The 13,886-nt window shown below is 37.7% G+C and overlaps 1 protein-coding gene across 1 annotated transcript in view; it reads left to right on the top strand.

Annotated features, from left to right (window-relative positions):
• Positions 1–13,886, top strand: part of DOCK3 (dedicator of cytokinesis 3) — a 512,545-nt gene that overhangs the window by 173,947 nt on the left and 324,712 nt on the right. The window contains 1 exon segment of the mRNA XM_020999119.2: positions 8,197–8,252. Within this exon segment, the coding sequence (XP_020854778.1) occupies positions 8,197–8,252 (56 nt within the window).

The raw sequence follows: 13,886 nt of genomic DNA, 5'->3' as shown, positions 1-13,886 counted from the left end.
ATGGTCTTTCTGTTTATAAGGTCTATCTTGTCTCCATTAAAGTGCTCAGATTCTTAAAATCCAGCCACTGCTCAGATACCTTAAGAACCTGGCCAATAGCTCACAAATGTTCAGATTTCTTAAGAGTCTGGCCAATATGGCAAATCTTTAATAAACCTTGTCTTTGGCTGAAAAAAAAACCTATCGAGGCTGTCCTTAATCTGTTTTTTTAGCCCATCCATCAAGATGGTTTTACTGGAGTGTGGCTGCTGTGCCTACTAAAGCTTCTTGGAGCTACAGGTGAGAGTTGAGTAATAGTAAATACCAAAGATGGATGAGCAGCCCCCAAAAAGGTTGAGGTTAACCAACAGGCCTCAGACCTTTCAATGAGTTAGGGGAATGTCTACACCAAAGATGTGAAGACTTTCCCTAGCAGAATGGGCAAATGGAAACAATTTGTTCCAACAGCCATGAAGTTGGCTGAAATAGGCTTGGTCAGACATTGAAGAAACCAAGGTTACCTATTCCTCCCACCTGTGCTTACGTGGTTCATGAAAGGAACATATCCCTGATGGGCTAAAATGAGGCTTCTCTGCAAAAATTAGCTTAGGTTAGTGAACTCTTCCATTGTCCTGCCTTCAGCACCAACCCTGTCCTTCCTCATACACCAAAGCATTAATTGGATTGTACCTAGAAAGATCTGTGGTAGTCATTCAAGCCAACAAATACTTACTAAGTACCTACTATGTACAAGCCACCCTGTTTAACCCTGGGGGTATTGAAAAATAGCACTTGCATTCTTTTGGTGGGGTATAATATACACAGATAGGTAAATACAAGGTAATTTGAGGAGGGGTAGAGCAACAATAATGGTGATCAGAAAAAGTTTCATGGAAGTGATGGCACATGAGCTAAGCCTTGAATGAAGATAAAAATTTTGAAAAGCAGAACAGGGAAAGGGAGCACAGTTCAGTCTGTGTGAAGGCACAGAGAAGGCGGGTGGGGTTGCTAAAGTCAGGGAACAGCCAAAGCAGAGTCCATGAAGGGTAATAATATGAAATAAGTTTTGAAATGTAGGGTAGAGCCAGATTGTTGTGAGTTTTAAATGCTTTGTTATAGAATTTGTATTTTGACCTAGTGGCAGTGGCAAGCCAATGAAGTCATCCCCATCATTTCTGATGATTATGCATTATTGGGGTCGTACAGCTTTTGCAATCTCAAGAAAATATTTTCATGTCTAATCAAAATCGCTCTATTACAGCTAACTGTCCTTCCATATCCTGTCCTTATTAGAAACAGAAGTCTTACACTCTACAGTATTTCATAATGTATTTTGTTATTAAATTCTTCCTTAGATTTCTTTTCTTCAATGAAATAAGGTAGCTTTTCTTGCTCAAAGTCATACTATGAATCTGCTGTTTGACTAAGGAATTATATTTAGTGGAGGTTGGGATTACCTGATGCCAATTCCATTTTGGGATTCCAGAGAGAGGAGATCCCATTTGATAGCTTCAAAATGACCTCCTAAACAAGACATATTAACCAATGATGTTAATAATGGCTACCACTTTCCTTCATCCTATAGTCCTGGCCCATGACAACTCAACTTGGATATTTAATGATGTAAACAGTTCATTCAGGTTTCTTCAACATTTGGAAGAATTGGTTCAGCTTCATTCCCCACTCAGCTCACGAAGGGAGAGGGCAGGAATCTCTCTCAGTCTCCAAATTCAAATTTTTCCTTCCATCCCTAAACATTTCTCACCTTCATTAATTGGCTGCTCAGTAGGAATTTTTCATAGTAGAGAGCAGAATGGACAGACATGTTCAGAATCCCAAAATATTATTCTTGGGATGGGATAAGCCCCTTTGGTATATAAAAAGTTGCTCTAAGGAGGAGTAGGATATCAGATGGGTACAGCATGGGGCAGGAGTCTTTAATGTGACACAACAGGAGAAAATATAAGAGATAAATAGTATATAAAGATTGAGAATTGCTTGTGTATAGAAGCTTAATCTTAGTAATGAAAGTAAGTAGTCCTTGCTAATTAGCTGAAAACCCCAATTTTTCAGAAAAAACTGAACTTTACCACTGGCTCTGATCAGATACATTATGAGACATGGGATGGGGAAAGAGGAGTTAAGACCAGAAGAAGTTAAAGAAATTTTAGGACTTCCCAGAAAGAAAGATTTAAGCAAAGGTAGGTACGTACACAAGAGGAAAAATCATGTGTCACCAGGATCCAGGTCAAGAGTGGAGCACAGAAGGAAGGAAGGATAAGGAACACCTGATCATTCTTGGGAGTGATATTCAGTGTTAGATAGATTCTTTTGTCATAATGAAGACAGTTTGGCAGGTAATGCATCCTGTACAGTTGAATTTGTTCAGTTGTTTTACAGTTGTGTCTGACTCTTTGTGACCCCATTTGGAGTTTTCTTGGCAAAGATACTGGAGCAATTTTGCCATTTCCTTCTCCAGCTCATCTTACAGAAAAGGAAACTGAGGCAAACAGGGTTAAGTAATTTGCCCAGGATCACACATGTAGTAGGTGCCTGAGGCCAGATTTGAACTCAAGAAGAAGAGTCTTCTGACTCCAGGCTGAACACATCATCTACTGTACCACTTAGCTACCCTTGTGTTGAATGGAAGTAGACTAGAAGGATCTGAAGGGGGCAGAGCCAAGATGGCGGAGTGAAAGCAATGACTTGCTTGAGCTCTCCCCCAAACCCCTCCAAATACTCATAAAAAATGGCTCTAAACAAATTCTGAAGCAGCAGAACCCACAAAAAGACACAGTAAAACAAATTTCCAGCCCAAGACAACCCAGATGATTGATCAGAAAGGTGTATCGCCAGGCTGGGAGCGCAGGGCAGAGCAGAGTGGGCACGCAGGCCTCAGCAAACCTGGAGCAGGCCTCAGAGGAGTGAATCACAGGCAGCTGTGGAGGTTTCCAGACTCCTCAACCCACTAATGCCAAAGACAACTTAGAAGGTCAGTGGGAAAAGTCTGTTTCTGTTGGTGCTGAGAAAGGAAGGTGGGGTCTCAGCTCCATTCCCCAAGAGTGTGGCCCTGGGGGCGGGGCAGCTGCTTCCCAAGCTTCCAGCCCACAGACTGAGGGGGAATCCAGTGGCTGATCAGAGAGGGATTGCAGGGATCTCTTTGCCAGTACAGAGGCAGGAATCTCTTGCTTTGCCTGTGTTTGGATCTGGGTCACAGTTCTGAGTGGTGGTGTTGGAGTGAGGAGGAACATTGGCATGGTGGAGCTTGTAGTGGTTGTGGTGCCCCTCATCACAGTTACAGGACAGAAAGGAATACTTGTGGTCACAGGCCAGGAAAGGAGTAAACACCTTGCCCCTTATCATACCACCTTGCAAGAACTGAAAATTTACAGGTCCCTACAAGTATCTCTGAAAACAGCTGTACAAACCCCTGAAGCTTGGACAGTACATTCTCCACATTGGAAGCAGACTCTTACCTTAACAAAGAGTTTAAAACTCAAGTAATTGGCTGGGATCATGAGCAAGCAGTGCAAAGAGTCAGACTATATTATCTTACTTTGGTGACAAAGAAGATCAAAATATACAACCAGAAGAAGACAACAAAGTCAAAGCTCCTACATCCAAAGCCTCCAAGAAAAATATGAATCAGTCCCAGGCCTTGGAAGAGCTCAAAAGGGATTTTGAGAAGCAAGTAAGGGAAGCAGAGGAAAAACTGGAAAGAGAAATGAGAGTGATGCAAGAAAATCATGAAAAACAAGTCAACAGCTTGCTAAAGGAGACCCAAAAAAATACTGAAGAAATTAACACCTTAAAAAATAGCCTAACCCAAATGGCAAAAGAGGTCCAAAAAGCCAATGAGGAGAAGAATGCCCTAAAAAGAAAAATTGGCCAAATGGAAAAGGAAGTCCAAAAGACTACTGAAGAAAATACTTCCTTAAAAATTAGAATAGAGCAATTGGAAGACAGTGACTTTATGAGAAATCAAGACACTGTAAAACAAATCCAAAAGAATGAAAAATTAGAAAACAATGTGAAATATCTCAGTGTTAAAACTGACCTGGAAAATAGATCCAGGAGAGAGAATTTAAAAATTATTGGACTATCTGATAGCCATGATCAAAAAAAGAGCCTAGACATCATCTTTCAAGAAATTATCCAAGGAAAACTGCCCTATATCAGGGAAAATAGAACCAGAGGGGCAAAATAGAAATTGAAAGAATCCACAGATCTCCTCCTGAAAGAGATCCCCAAAGAAAACTCCTAGGAATATATAGCCAAATTCCAGAGTTCCCAGGTCAAGGAGAAAATATTACAAGCTGCCAGATGGAAACAATTCAGCTACTGTGGAAACACAATCAGGATAACACAAGATTTAGCAGCTTCTACATTAAAGGACCGCAGAGCATGGAATATAATATTCTGGAGGGCAAAGGAGATAGGATTACAACCAAGAATCTCCTACCCAGCAAAACTGAGTATAATCCTTCAGGGGAAAAATTGTCATTAAGTGAAATAGAGGACTTTCAAGCATTCCTGATGAAAAGAACAGAGCTGAATAGAAAATTTGACTTTCAATACAGGACTCAAGTGGAACATGAAGAGGTAAACAGGAAAGAGAAATCATAAGAGACTTATTAAGATTGAACTGTTTACATTCCTGCATGGAAAGATGATATTTGTAACCCATGAGACCTATGTCAGTATTAGGGTAGTTGGAGGAAAAAAATTATATGTATGTATATAGATAGATAAATAGATAGATAGATAGATAGATAGATAGATAGATAGATAGATAGATAGATAGATAGATAGATAGAAGGCACAGGGTGAGTTGAAGATTAAGGGATCATATCTGGAGAATAAAATTAAGGCATGAGGGAGGATTATACTCGGAGAAGAAGAAAGGGAGAGGTAGAAAGGGGTAAATTATCTCACAAAGAAAAAACAGAAAAGAAAAATCTCTTACAGTGGAGGGGAAGCAGGGGAAGGTGACAGGGAATGAGTAAATCTTATTCTTACAGGATTTGGCTTAATGAGGGAATAACATACACATTCAATTGGGTATGGAAGTTTGTCTTACCCTACAAGAAAATAGGGGAAGAAGGGGGCAAGCAAGCAGGGGGATGATAGAGAGGAGGGCAGATTGGAAAAGGGTGTAATCAGAAGTAAATACTTCTGAGGAGGAACAGGGTCAAAAGAAAGAATAGAATAAATGGGAGGGCAGAATAGGATTAACGGAAATAGAGTTAGTTTTTCACAACATGTCTACTATGGAAGTGTTTTGCATAACTGCACATGTACAACCTATATTGAGTTGCTTGCCTTTTCAATGAGGGTGGGTGGGGAGGGAGGAAGAGAGAAAATTTGAAACCTAAAGTTTTAAAAACGTATGTTTAAAAAAAAGTTTTCACATGCTATCAGGAAATAAGAAATACAGGAAATGGGGTACAGAAGTCTATCCTGCCCTACAGGAAAATAGAAGGGGAAGGGGATAAGAAAAGGGGGGAGAGAAAGAAAAGAGGACAGACTAGGGGAAGGGATATTCAGAATGCATGCCATCTTGGGTGGGGGGAGGGTGAGACAGGATGAAAATTTGAAACTCAAAACTTGTGGAAATGAATGTTGAAAACTACAAATAAATAAATTTATATTTAAAAAATTTAGTAAAAGAAATTTAAAAAAAGATTAAAAAAATAAAGACTAGAAGGATCTGAAAAGCAAGGATGTGGTTTGGATCCTGGGAGAAGTAAAGGAGGGCCCAAGTCAGGCATTACAAATGTATGCTGCTTGACTGACCAACAGTCATCATTTATATCAGCTTTAGAGTTTACAAAGTATTTTACAAATATTATTTAATTTTATCACACATGAATACATTTGCACTTTTCATACCTGGGAATTATGTGTATGTTTGTTGTAGAAAAATGCATCTGCATGCAGCATCTCTGGTTAGTTGGGCCCTTTCTGAACATATGCTTAGATATCTGGAGATACTTATAAGGAGAGCACCTTAGTGTAATTTGGGAGTATAGTCAACAGAGTAGGAATAATCTTTTGGGATCATATAGTAGGGCTTTTATAGCTTTTAGTCTCCAGAGTTTTTAATGTATTCCTGTTTTTGAAGAATATTTAATTAATAGAACTTAAAATCAAATAGATAAACATTGCAATAATTACATCTAATTGCAGAACAAGGGAATCAAAAAAAAATGTTAAAAGCCTTAACAGGGAGGGGACATGGGCTGTTGCTATCTTGTACAATAAAACAACTTTAAGATCAGTTCAAACTATCTTCATTCCAATTCTAGTCGTGTACATTAGGACTCAAAAAAATGCTTATCATTAAAAGTAAGAGGCTCTCAAAACTGCTGAAAGGTTTCTTTTTAGAAATAAATTTGATAGTATAGTTATTAATTCAGATTTTAAAAATAAGGTGAAACTCATGACAAATTTTGAAAATCTCTGATTTCATATTCACTACCATTTGGTAGGCATATTTCTTTCATTTCTCAGTTTACTTCCTAGCATCAGGAATTCCATTTTAATGTAATATCAATCAAATATCAGATCCTGTGGAGGCCTAATCTATGCTCCTTAAGAAGACAGAATTCCAGTTGACCTTGATGAGAGTTCTGCTAGCTGAAAGAATATCTCGAAACAGTTTTTTGAATTACATTTTATCATTTTCCTTCTAGAACTATAGCTCCTCAGGGTTCTGGGACTTTTGCCTACACTTAATTTCAGGTCCTATCAGTGGGAGTACCATGAGAGGGAAATGCAAGGTTAGGCTCTGCTGTCTTTCCACTTGGTGATTGTTACTGTCTTCCGTTGAAAAGAGTAATATAAGTGTGGTGCCAGATATTCATTGAAAATTTTTCATAATGAGTACAAAAGGATTTCTGTGGTGAGAGAAAATACATCTCCTATATTCTCAAATGAGAGATACTGTCCAAAAAACTGAGGCTTTGTCCCGTAAATGTAAATTGTCCATAGGAGGAGGACTGTATCCCACTGGAAGGGAAGTTGTTAGATTGAACTTTCTGTGTTTTGTGTGCCATCCACCTTCCTCTTGTTCTCAATCATTCTGGTGCCTACAAAACATCTCTTACCTACAAATTTGCTATTTAGATTTTTTCCTCTGTAAAATGAAACCACTTATGAACAATGGCACTTACTTCTGATGAAGTATATCTGTGAAATTACAGCAGAATCTATACTCCTTAAGAAGACAAATATTTCTTTGGAAATTCATTCACCTTTTTTTGCCTGAGGTTTAAAAATATACTGGTTTCATAGTTGTTTAAAACCAACCTAATCAGTGTTCTATTCTGGGGAAAGGATTTGGTGTGTTGATTGGTTTTGTGTGGTTAGGCTATCATTGTTAAATAATTTTTATTTTCTGTGTATGTACGGAGAGATATGGATGCTGATTTCCCTTACCAGACGGGCCTTGCTTCTACCGAGGTAGTAGAACGTTCTGGTTAGATAGCTCTAATGACCTATGAATCCCAGAAAGCAGCACCTGACATCAAAAGAATTCTAAACATGCCTTTGTGCAACATCCTTATCTAAATGATGTCTGATTCATGAAATCAGAAGGTGTCTGGGGTCTGCTTACCAAGACTGGTGCGTTCAGAAAAATAACCAGTTCTTCCCAAATACAGCGCAGTAGTACTCCTAATTGCTGTTGGCTTTTTAACAGCTCTAGTTCTGTAGAGCTCTGCTTTCCCTTGACTATCACATTGGCTTCTCTGCTTCATCCCAGTGTTCTGCCTGGTAGCTTCATATTTAATTAATTATTATTATCAACAAGGTGCCAATCTTTGTGATTCCTGCACTGCTATGTGACTCCATAACCTCTAAACTTGAGAGGTCAAAGCCCATGTCACCCCACCTTACTTTATAACTCTGATCCCAAGTCTGTACCTGTAGGATGAAAGATCATAACATTGCAAAGCTGTTTCTGTGCCCTTCCATTGAAGACTGCAATGCCATGGGATGAATATAATTTGCTTGTTGACTAGTATTTAATTTCCATGCAGCAAATAGTTGATGTCTATATATTCCCTGTGCATTGCCTTATGGAGGCAACTGTTACAGTAGTGAGAGAGAAGCTATTTTATGTAGAAAGTTGGCTATTTGAATGCTTATGTGTTTGGTCAAGATGAGGGGAAAACAACATAATTTTTTATGATGTGAAACTTTTCTATTTTACAGGGTATCTTTCCTGCAAACTACATTCATTTGAAAAAGGCAATTGTCAGCAACAGGGGGTAAGTAGTTTGTTTTTCTTAAGTTAATTGTAGTATTTATAGGCTATTGTCAGGAGAGAGGGGTTTGGCAAGTGCGATTTCCCCTTTATTATCTTGAAGTTGTTAATTTTGTTTAAATGACTATAAAACAGAATAAGGGCACAGAGAAGAGGGAGCTAGCCTCAGATTCATGCTCCACCTCTGACATATAGCAGTTTTGTAACCCTGGGCAAGTCACAAACTCTGAGTGGCCCCCAGTCAATATTCTCAGACTCATGAGTATTGCTCTCTGGGAGTTCCCTATATCAATGAAATTAAAGTACTAATCCCCCAAATATTGATTAAACTTGTGCATATATATATATATATATATATATGTACATATATACATATGTATGTATGTGTATGTAGTGATTTGCCGTTCATGAAACACTTTCCTCACAATTCACAGAGCACACTATATCTAGCCTCCCCTATATTAGGCCATGTTTCACATCTCATTCAGTCATTGACCCCCTACCATCTTCTTGCTGTCCTCTCTGAAACTATTTGTGTATATACCATCTCTTTAAGATTCTTCTCAGTTCATATGGAGCAGTTCATATTTTACATGAAGGAAAAGAAATATATCAACTGTTAAAGGATGTAGAATACTGCCACTGTTACAGATAAACATTATGATGCCTAAAAGGAGTATGAAAAGAATTTTTATATAATTTTTAAAAGATATACATATATATTTAAATAGAAGTATGAAGAAACTCACCTTTCAGACAGGATTCAAGCAGTTTTGCACCAAAAATTACCTGTAGAATAAACATAAGTACTCAAATCATCTTGTGAAAAATGCGTAATGTTGCCTTGCTTGCATGTGAACCATTTGATGTTTTAAAGAAGCAGAGAAAGTCCCTCTATTTATTGAAAACTAGAGAAATATGAATGTAAAGCTCAGTTTCAAGGACACCAAAGGAGAGGTAGAACCATATGGTGACCTTAGAACATTAGAACTGTGTGTCAGCTCATTGGCATATTACTATTTAATGACTCAAGAGGATAGTTCAAAGGAGAGAAAGAAAAAAACATAAGCATTTAGATATTAAGGTATGATTTTAAAAGGGCTGTTGATTTTCTTTGAGGAAATATAGAAAGTTGTTACCTTTTTAAGTGAAGGGTGAGTGGTTGAGAGTCAAAAGTCTCTCATTTTAGCCTTTGAAGATAGGGAGAAACGTGATAAAGGAATATGAGAAGGAGAATTGAAAACCCAGCAGGTCCCTGAAAAGCTGCTCCATTGGAGTTATGGCAGCTAAAAGTAAGCAGCTGACAGAAGGCTTAGCTAAATGATTCCTGAGCAGTAGAAGAGAGAACTGATTTCATTGGCCAGGTGGTTTAGTGACAGTGATATATTGGGATTGTGATACATTTTATTATGTATGCCTTTGTTTTAATATATGAGCATCTATGGTGTTATTTCTTTTGCATTATTGTTAAATAAATGCTTATTTTTAAGATCTAAAATTGTCATTATTGTGACAATAATGCTTTTGTAAATATATATTTTTTTATCTATGTGCATTATATTGTGATTGGCTGGTTGTGCAAAAATAAAGCATAGGTGGGGGTTCTAGAGATGCAGTGGTGAGTGGAGAGAGTCTTGTTTCCCCTCAATAGGGTTGTCCCTATAACCTTTTGAGATTTTGAGCATAATTTTGTAGTGATCGTCTATCTCTGGAAACCTAGACCTACAAGTTAGAATGAGTGGGCAACTCAGAGAATGAGTCAGTATTTACATGGCTAAGTAAGAAGTGTGAGGCTCCTATATCATGAAAATTGGCCATGCCCCTCCTGTTACAAACATACTCCTTTCCATCCATTTTTGGCCCTGGCAACAATGATAAAATCGGCGCTACCTTTGCTTCTGGATATGATATGTCAATTCACCACTCATTCATGTTTCCTGTGATTTCTCAGATGGCCTTTCTTGGTCACCAAGTCCCTATATATGTGGTCTTTCCCTATTAGAATATAAACATTAAAGTACAGGGCCTGTATCACTTTTTATTTGTGTCTCTAGCATTTGGCATAGTGCCAGGGACAAAGTATATGATTAACAAATGATTTTTGCTAATTTATTCAACTATTCTGTGATAATAGGCAGTACAAGTGTTAAATACTTTCCATAATCACACAATTAATAAATGTTGAATTTAAAACTCCAGGTCAGGTCTCCTAGCACCATGTCCAGTGTTGCAGTAGTTGTTGTTACTGTTATTTTACTTAACCACTTTGAGACTATCTTTGTTTCTCTATGCAATAAGAAAATAACATGAATTATGGCATACTTGCAAATGCTTTGGGTTTTTTCCAACATTTTATGTTTTTTTGAGTTGTTTCAGTTGTGTCCAATTCTTTATGACCCCATTTGGGATCAATTTTTGTGTAGGTACTACGTGCTGCTAAGAAAAAGGTATATTCCTTTCTGTTCCCATTCAATTTTCTCCAAAGGTCTGTCATATCTAATAACAACAAGTATCTTGATCTGCAATTGGGAAAAAATAAAATGCTATTAAGATTTTAAATGCTTTAAATCACTAATAAAGAGAAATGCAAAGTGAAGCAACCATAAGTTTCCACCTCACACCTATCAGACTGGCAAAGAAGAAAAAAGAGGAAAATGACAATTGTTGGAAGGGCTATGGGGGGAAAAAAAAGACACATTGATGCATTTGGTGGACCTGTGAATTGTTCCAGCCATTCTGAAAAGCAATTTGAATTATTCCTCCAAAGTAACTAAATTATACATACCTTTTGGCATAGCTCTACCACTACTAGGTTTTGTATCACAAGGAAATCAAAGAAAGAGGAAAAGGACCCATGTGTACAAAAATATTGTAGTAGCTCTTTTTGTGATAGCCAGAAATTGGAAACCAAGGGGCTGTCCTATTGGAGAATGGTGAAACAAATTATAGACTATGAGTGTAATGGAATATTATTGTGCCATAAGAAATGACAAAATGGACAATTTCAGAAGAAACCAGAAGACCTCTTATTTATTGTAGTAAAATGAGGAGAACTGGGATAATAGTCTATACAATGACAGCTTTGTTGTAAGACTTGAGAACTCTAATCAATGCAATGACAAATGAATCCAGAAGAGTGGAAATAACACATGCTACTCACCTCCTTCTGGAGAAAAGATTAATATGCAATGCAGGAAGAGATAAGCATTTTTCTGGCATGGCAAAGGTTGCAATTTGTTTTGCTGGACTATGCGTCTTTATGATGAGAGGGCTTTTTTGGTTTTGTTGTTGTTGTTGTTTGATGGGGGTAGTGGGAGAAATCTATTATTAAGGCACGTAAAAATAAGTTAATTTTAAAAATTACATGTTACAATACATGTTGAACTACCAGATAATGTTCAGCTAAAATTGCTTTTGGTTATAGCAGTAATGCTTTTGACAAATGCAGAAATTAGATTAGTCTTTGGGAAGATGTGCCTGTGGAGAGCTTTAAAAACAGGATTGACAACAATCTGTCTTGGATATTTGAAGACCATCACTGTTAGACACCGGGATGGATGACCTCTTGAAATCTTTCCTAGCTGTGTAGTTCTTTCATTATCATTTTGTTATTCAAGAAATAAAATGAAATATTGCTCTTAACATCTACTGAAATTAGTTAAGGTGAAAAGTAGAGTAAGCTTTTTTTATTATGGAAAATAAAGCAATATCCATTTGTTCTCCATCCCTTAAGATTAGCATTAAAACTAAATAAGAGCTATTGAAATGGTGGCTTGGACAACTCAGGAACTTTGTTTTAGATTGTAATTATACCTGCCAGGAAACTAATAATTATTATCCTCACAGGTGGAGAACAACTCAGCTAAGAGAGTAGTAACCTTAACCTTTTGACAGAAAGAAAAAACTGCCTGGAATATAATAATAGAATATTTCTCAGGGAAAAGAAAACAAGCATATGTATGTGCTGTAGCTAGTTTCGTGAGAAATGGGGGTTAGAACATTATAACCAAGTGCATGAGTACAAAAGTAGATCCGCAGTCTTATATCCTTCTCTCATTCAGTCTGCACACTAACGGTACTGTATTGTAGTAGAAAGATTTGTAGCACTTCTTTGGGCTCCTGGCTCTTTCTCCCAACCCATAATCACACTGGCAGTTCACAACCCCAGAGAATGTTTTCTGATCTCAGCAGAATTCTGGGTCCTTCGGGGTATTGTTCTGATACCATCATCCTTGAGCACCCATTCAGTATATCCCTTCCCAGCATCAGTCATCAAGTTATCTTTTCAGTATGATACAACCAGCAATTAGCATCCCAGTATTATTTTGAGTAATTGATTTCTTCAACATCATTGATAACTAATTAACATCATTAGTTTTTGCAAAGGGACATGTACTAAAAATGTATAGCAAGAACCAAAATACCAAAACATCCCTCCAAACTAGGGTACTCTCTCCCCTCTATGCCTCAGTTCTTGGGGACAGTGGGCTTAGCCTTAAAGGAGTTGCTACAAAACATTCCTCCCACAAATTCACTTTGTGGTGTAGAACACCTGATGGATGCGTCACTTCCTTACTTTCAGGGCAGCCATATTTCTTCATTGCCGGATTGAATCAAGCAGACCATTCCTCAAGACTGGCTCCTCCCTAGTCCATTTTTTTCTCATACATTCATTCATCTAAAACCAGGAAACACACACACACACACACACACACACACACACACACACACACATCCCAGAGATAGAAAAATAGCAGTGGCATGGATATAGGGTTTCATGGTGGACTGAATGAGGAGACAAGGCTGTTGTCAGTGTTATCTAATACATCTCTTTTCTCCCAGATATTTACAACATCTCTTCCTTGCTTAGCATCAGGAACAGAAAGAGGTTGAATTTCCCCATTGGAGTATTTTGTATTCACACTCAGTTTTGGCTCATCAGCAAATTAAAAGTCTTTTCATTACAATCAGTAAGTGGACAGGAGAGCCATAGAATTCCTGTGCATGTGCTGATGTAGAGTGCCGGCTCACATAGTCTCTCACATGGATTAGCAGCAGAAACATTGTTCATGTTTGAAGAATGGTGTTCCCTATTGGCCACTTCCCTGAGTGTTATTTTATTCTTAGTTGTTAATTCTGATGCCACCAACAAATAACACTATGTTGTAAACTTATGGACCACCATAACCCTCTAGTTCTTTTCCAATATCTTTGTACATATTGAATTATTTCTATTATGAATTCTTCATCACAGATATTTTCCTTTTATATCCTTTACCAATTTTTTTTTTTTGCTAACAGAAATCTGTCTCTCACTCTCTGGAAAATGCTGCCTCTGGCTAGAGAGCAAGATCCAGGGATAATAGCAATCTTATCTCCCCACCTCTGAAAAAAAAAATCACCTAGGAGACTTACTATTCCTCACAATCCACTACCACTCCTGGATACTCCCTTTGCCTCCTTTGCACTGCAACCTTTGATCATTTTAACTTTTCACATTCAATCTAAACCAGTTCAGAAATATGTTGCTGTAATTTACCAGCTTCAAGCTTACTTTTCTTCCCTTCTCTACAAGTGTAGTACCTATCTCAAAGTCTTCCTTTCTACCACTATTCTCATCCTCACACTTGGAGACCTC

The sequence above is a fragment of the Phascolarctos cinereus genome, unplaced genomic scaffold, assembly GCF_003287225.1.
Source record: "Phascolarctos cinereus isolate Bilbo 61053 unplaced genomic scaffold, phaCin_HiC Scaffold_4;HRSCAF=312, whole genome shotgun sequence".
NCBI lineage: Eukaryota > Metazoa > Chordata > Mammalia > Diprotodontia > Phascolarctidae > Phascolarctos > Phascolarctos cinereus.
Note: the sequence above shows the minus strand (reverse complement) of the source record. Positions and strands in the feature narration are given on the sequence as shown.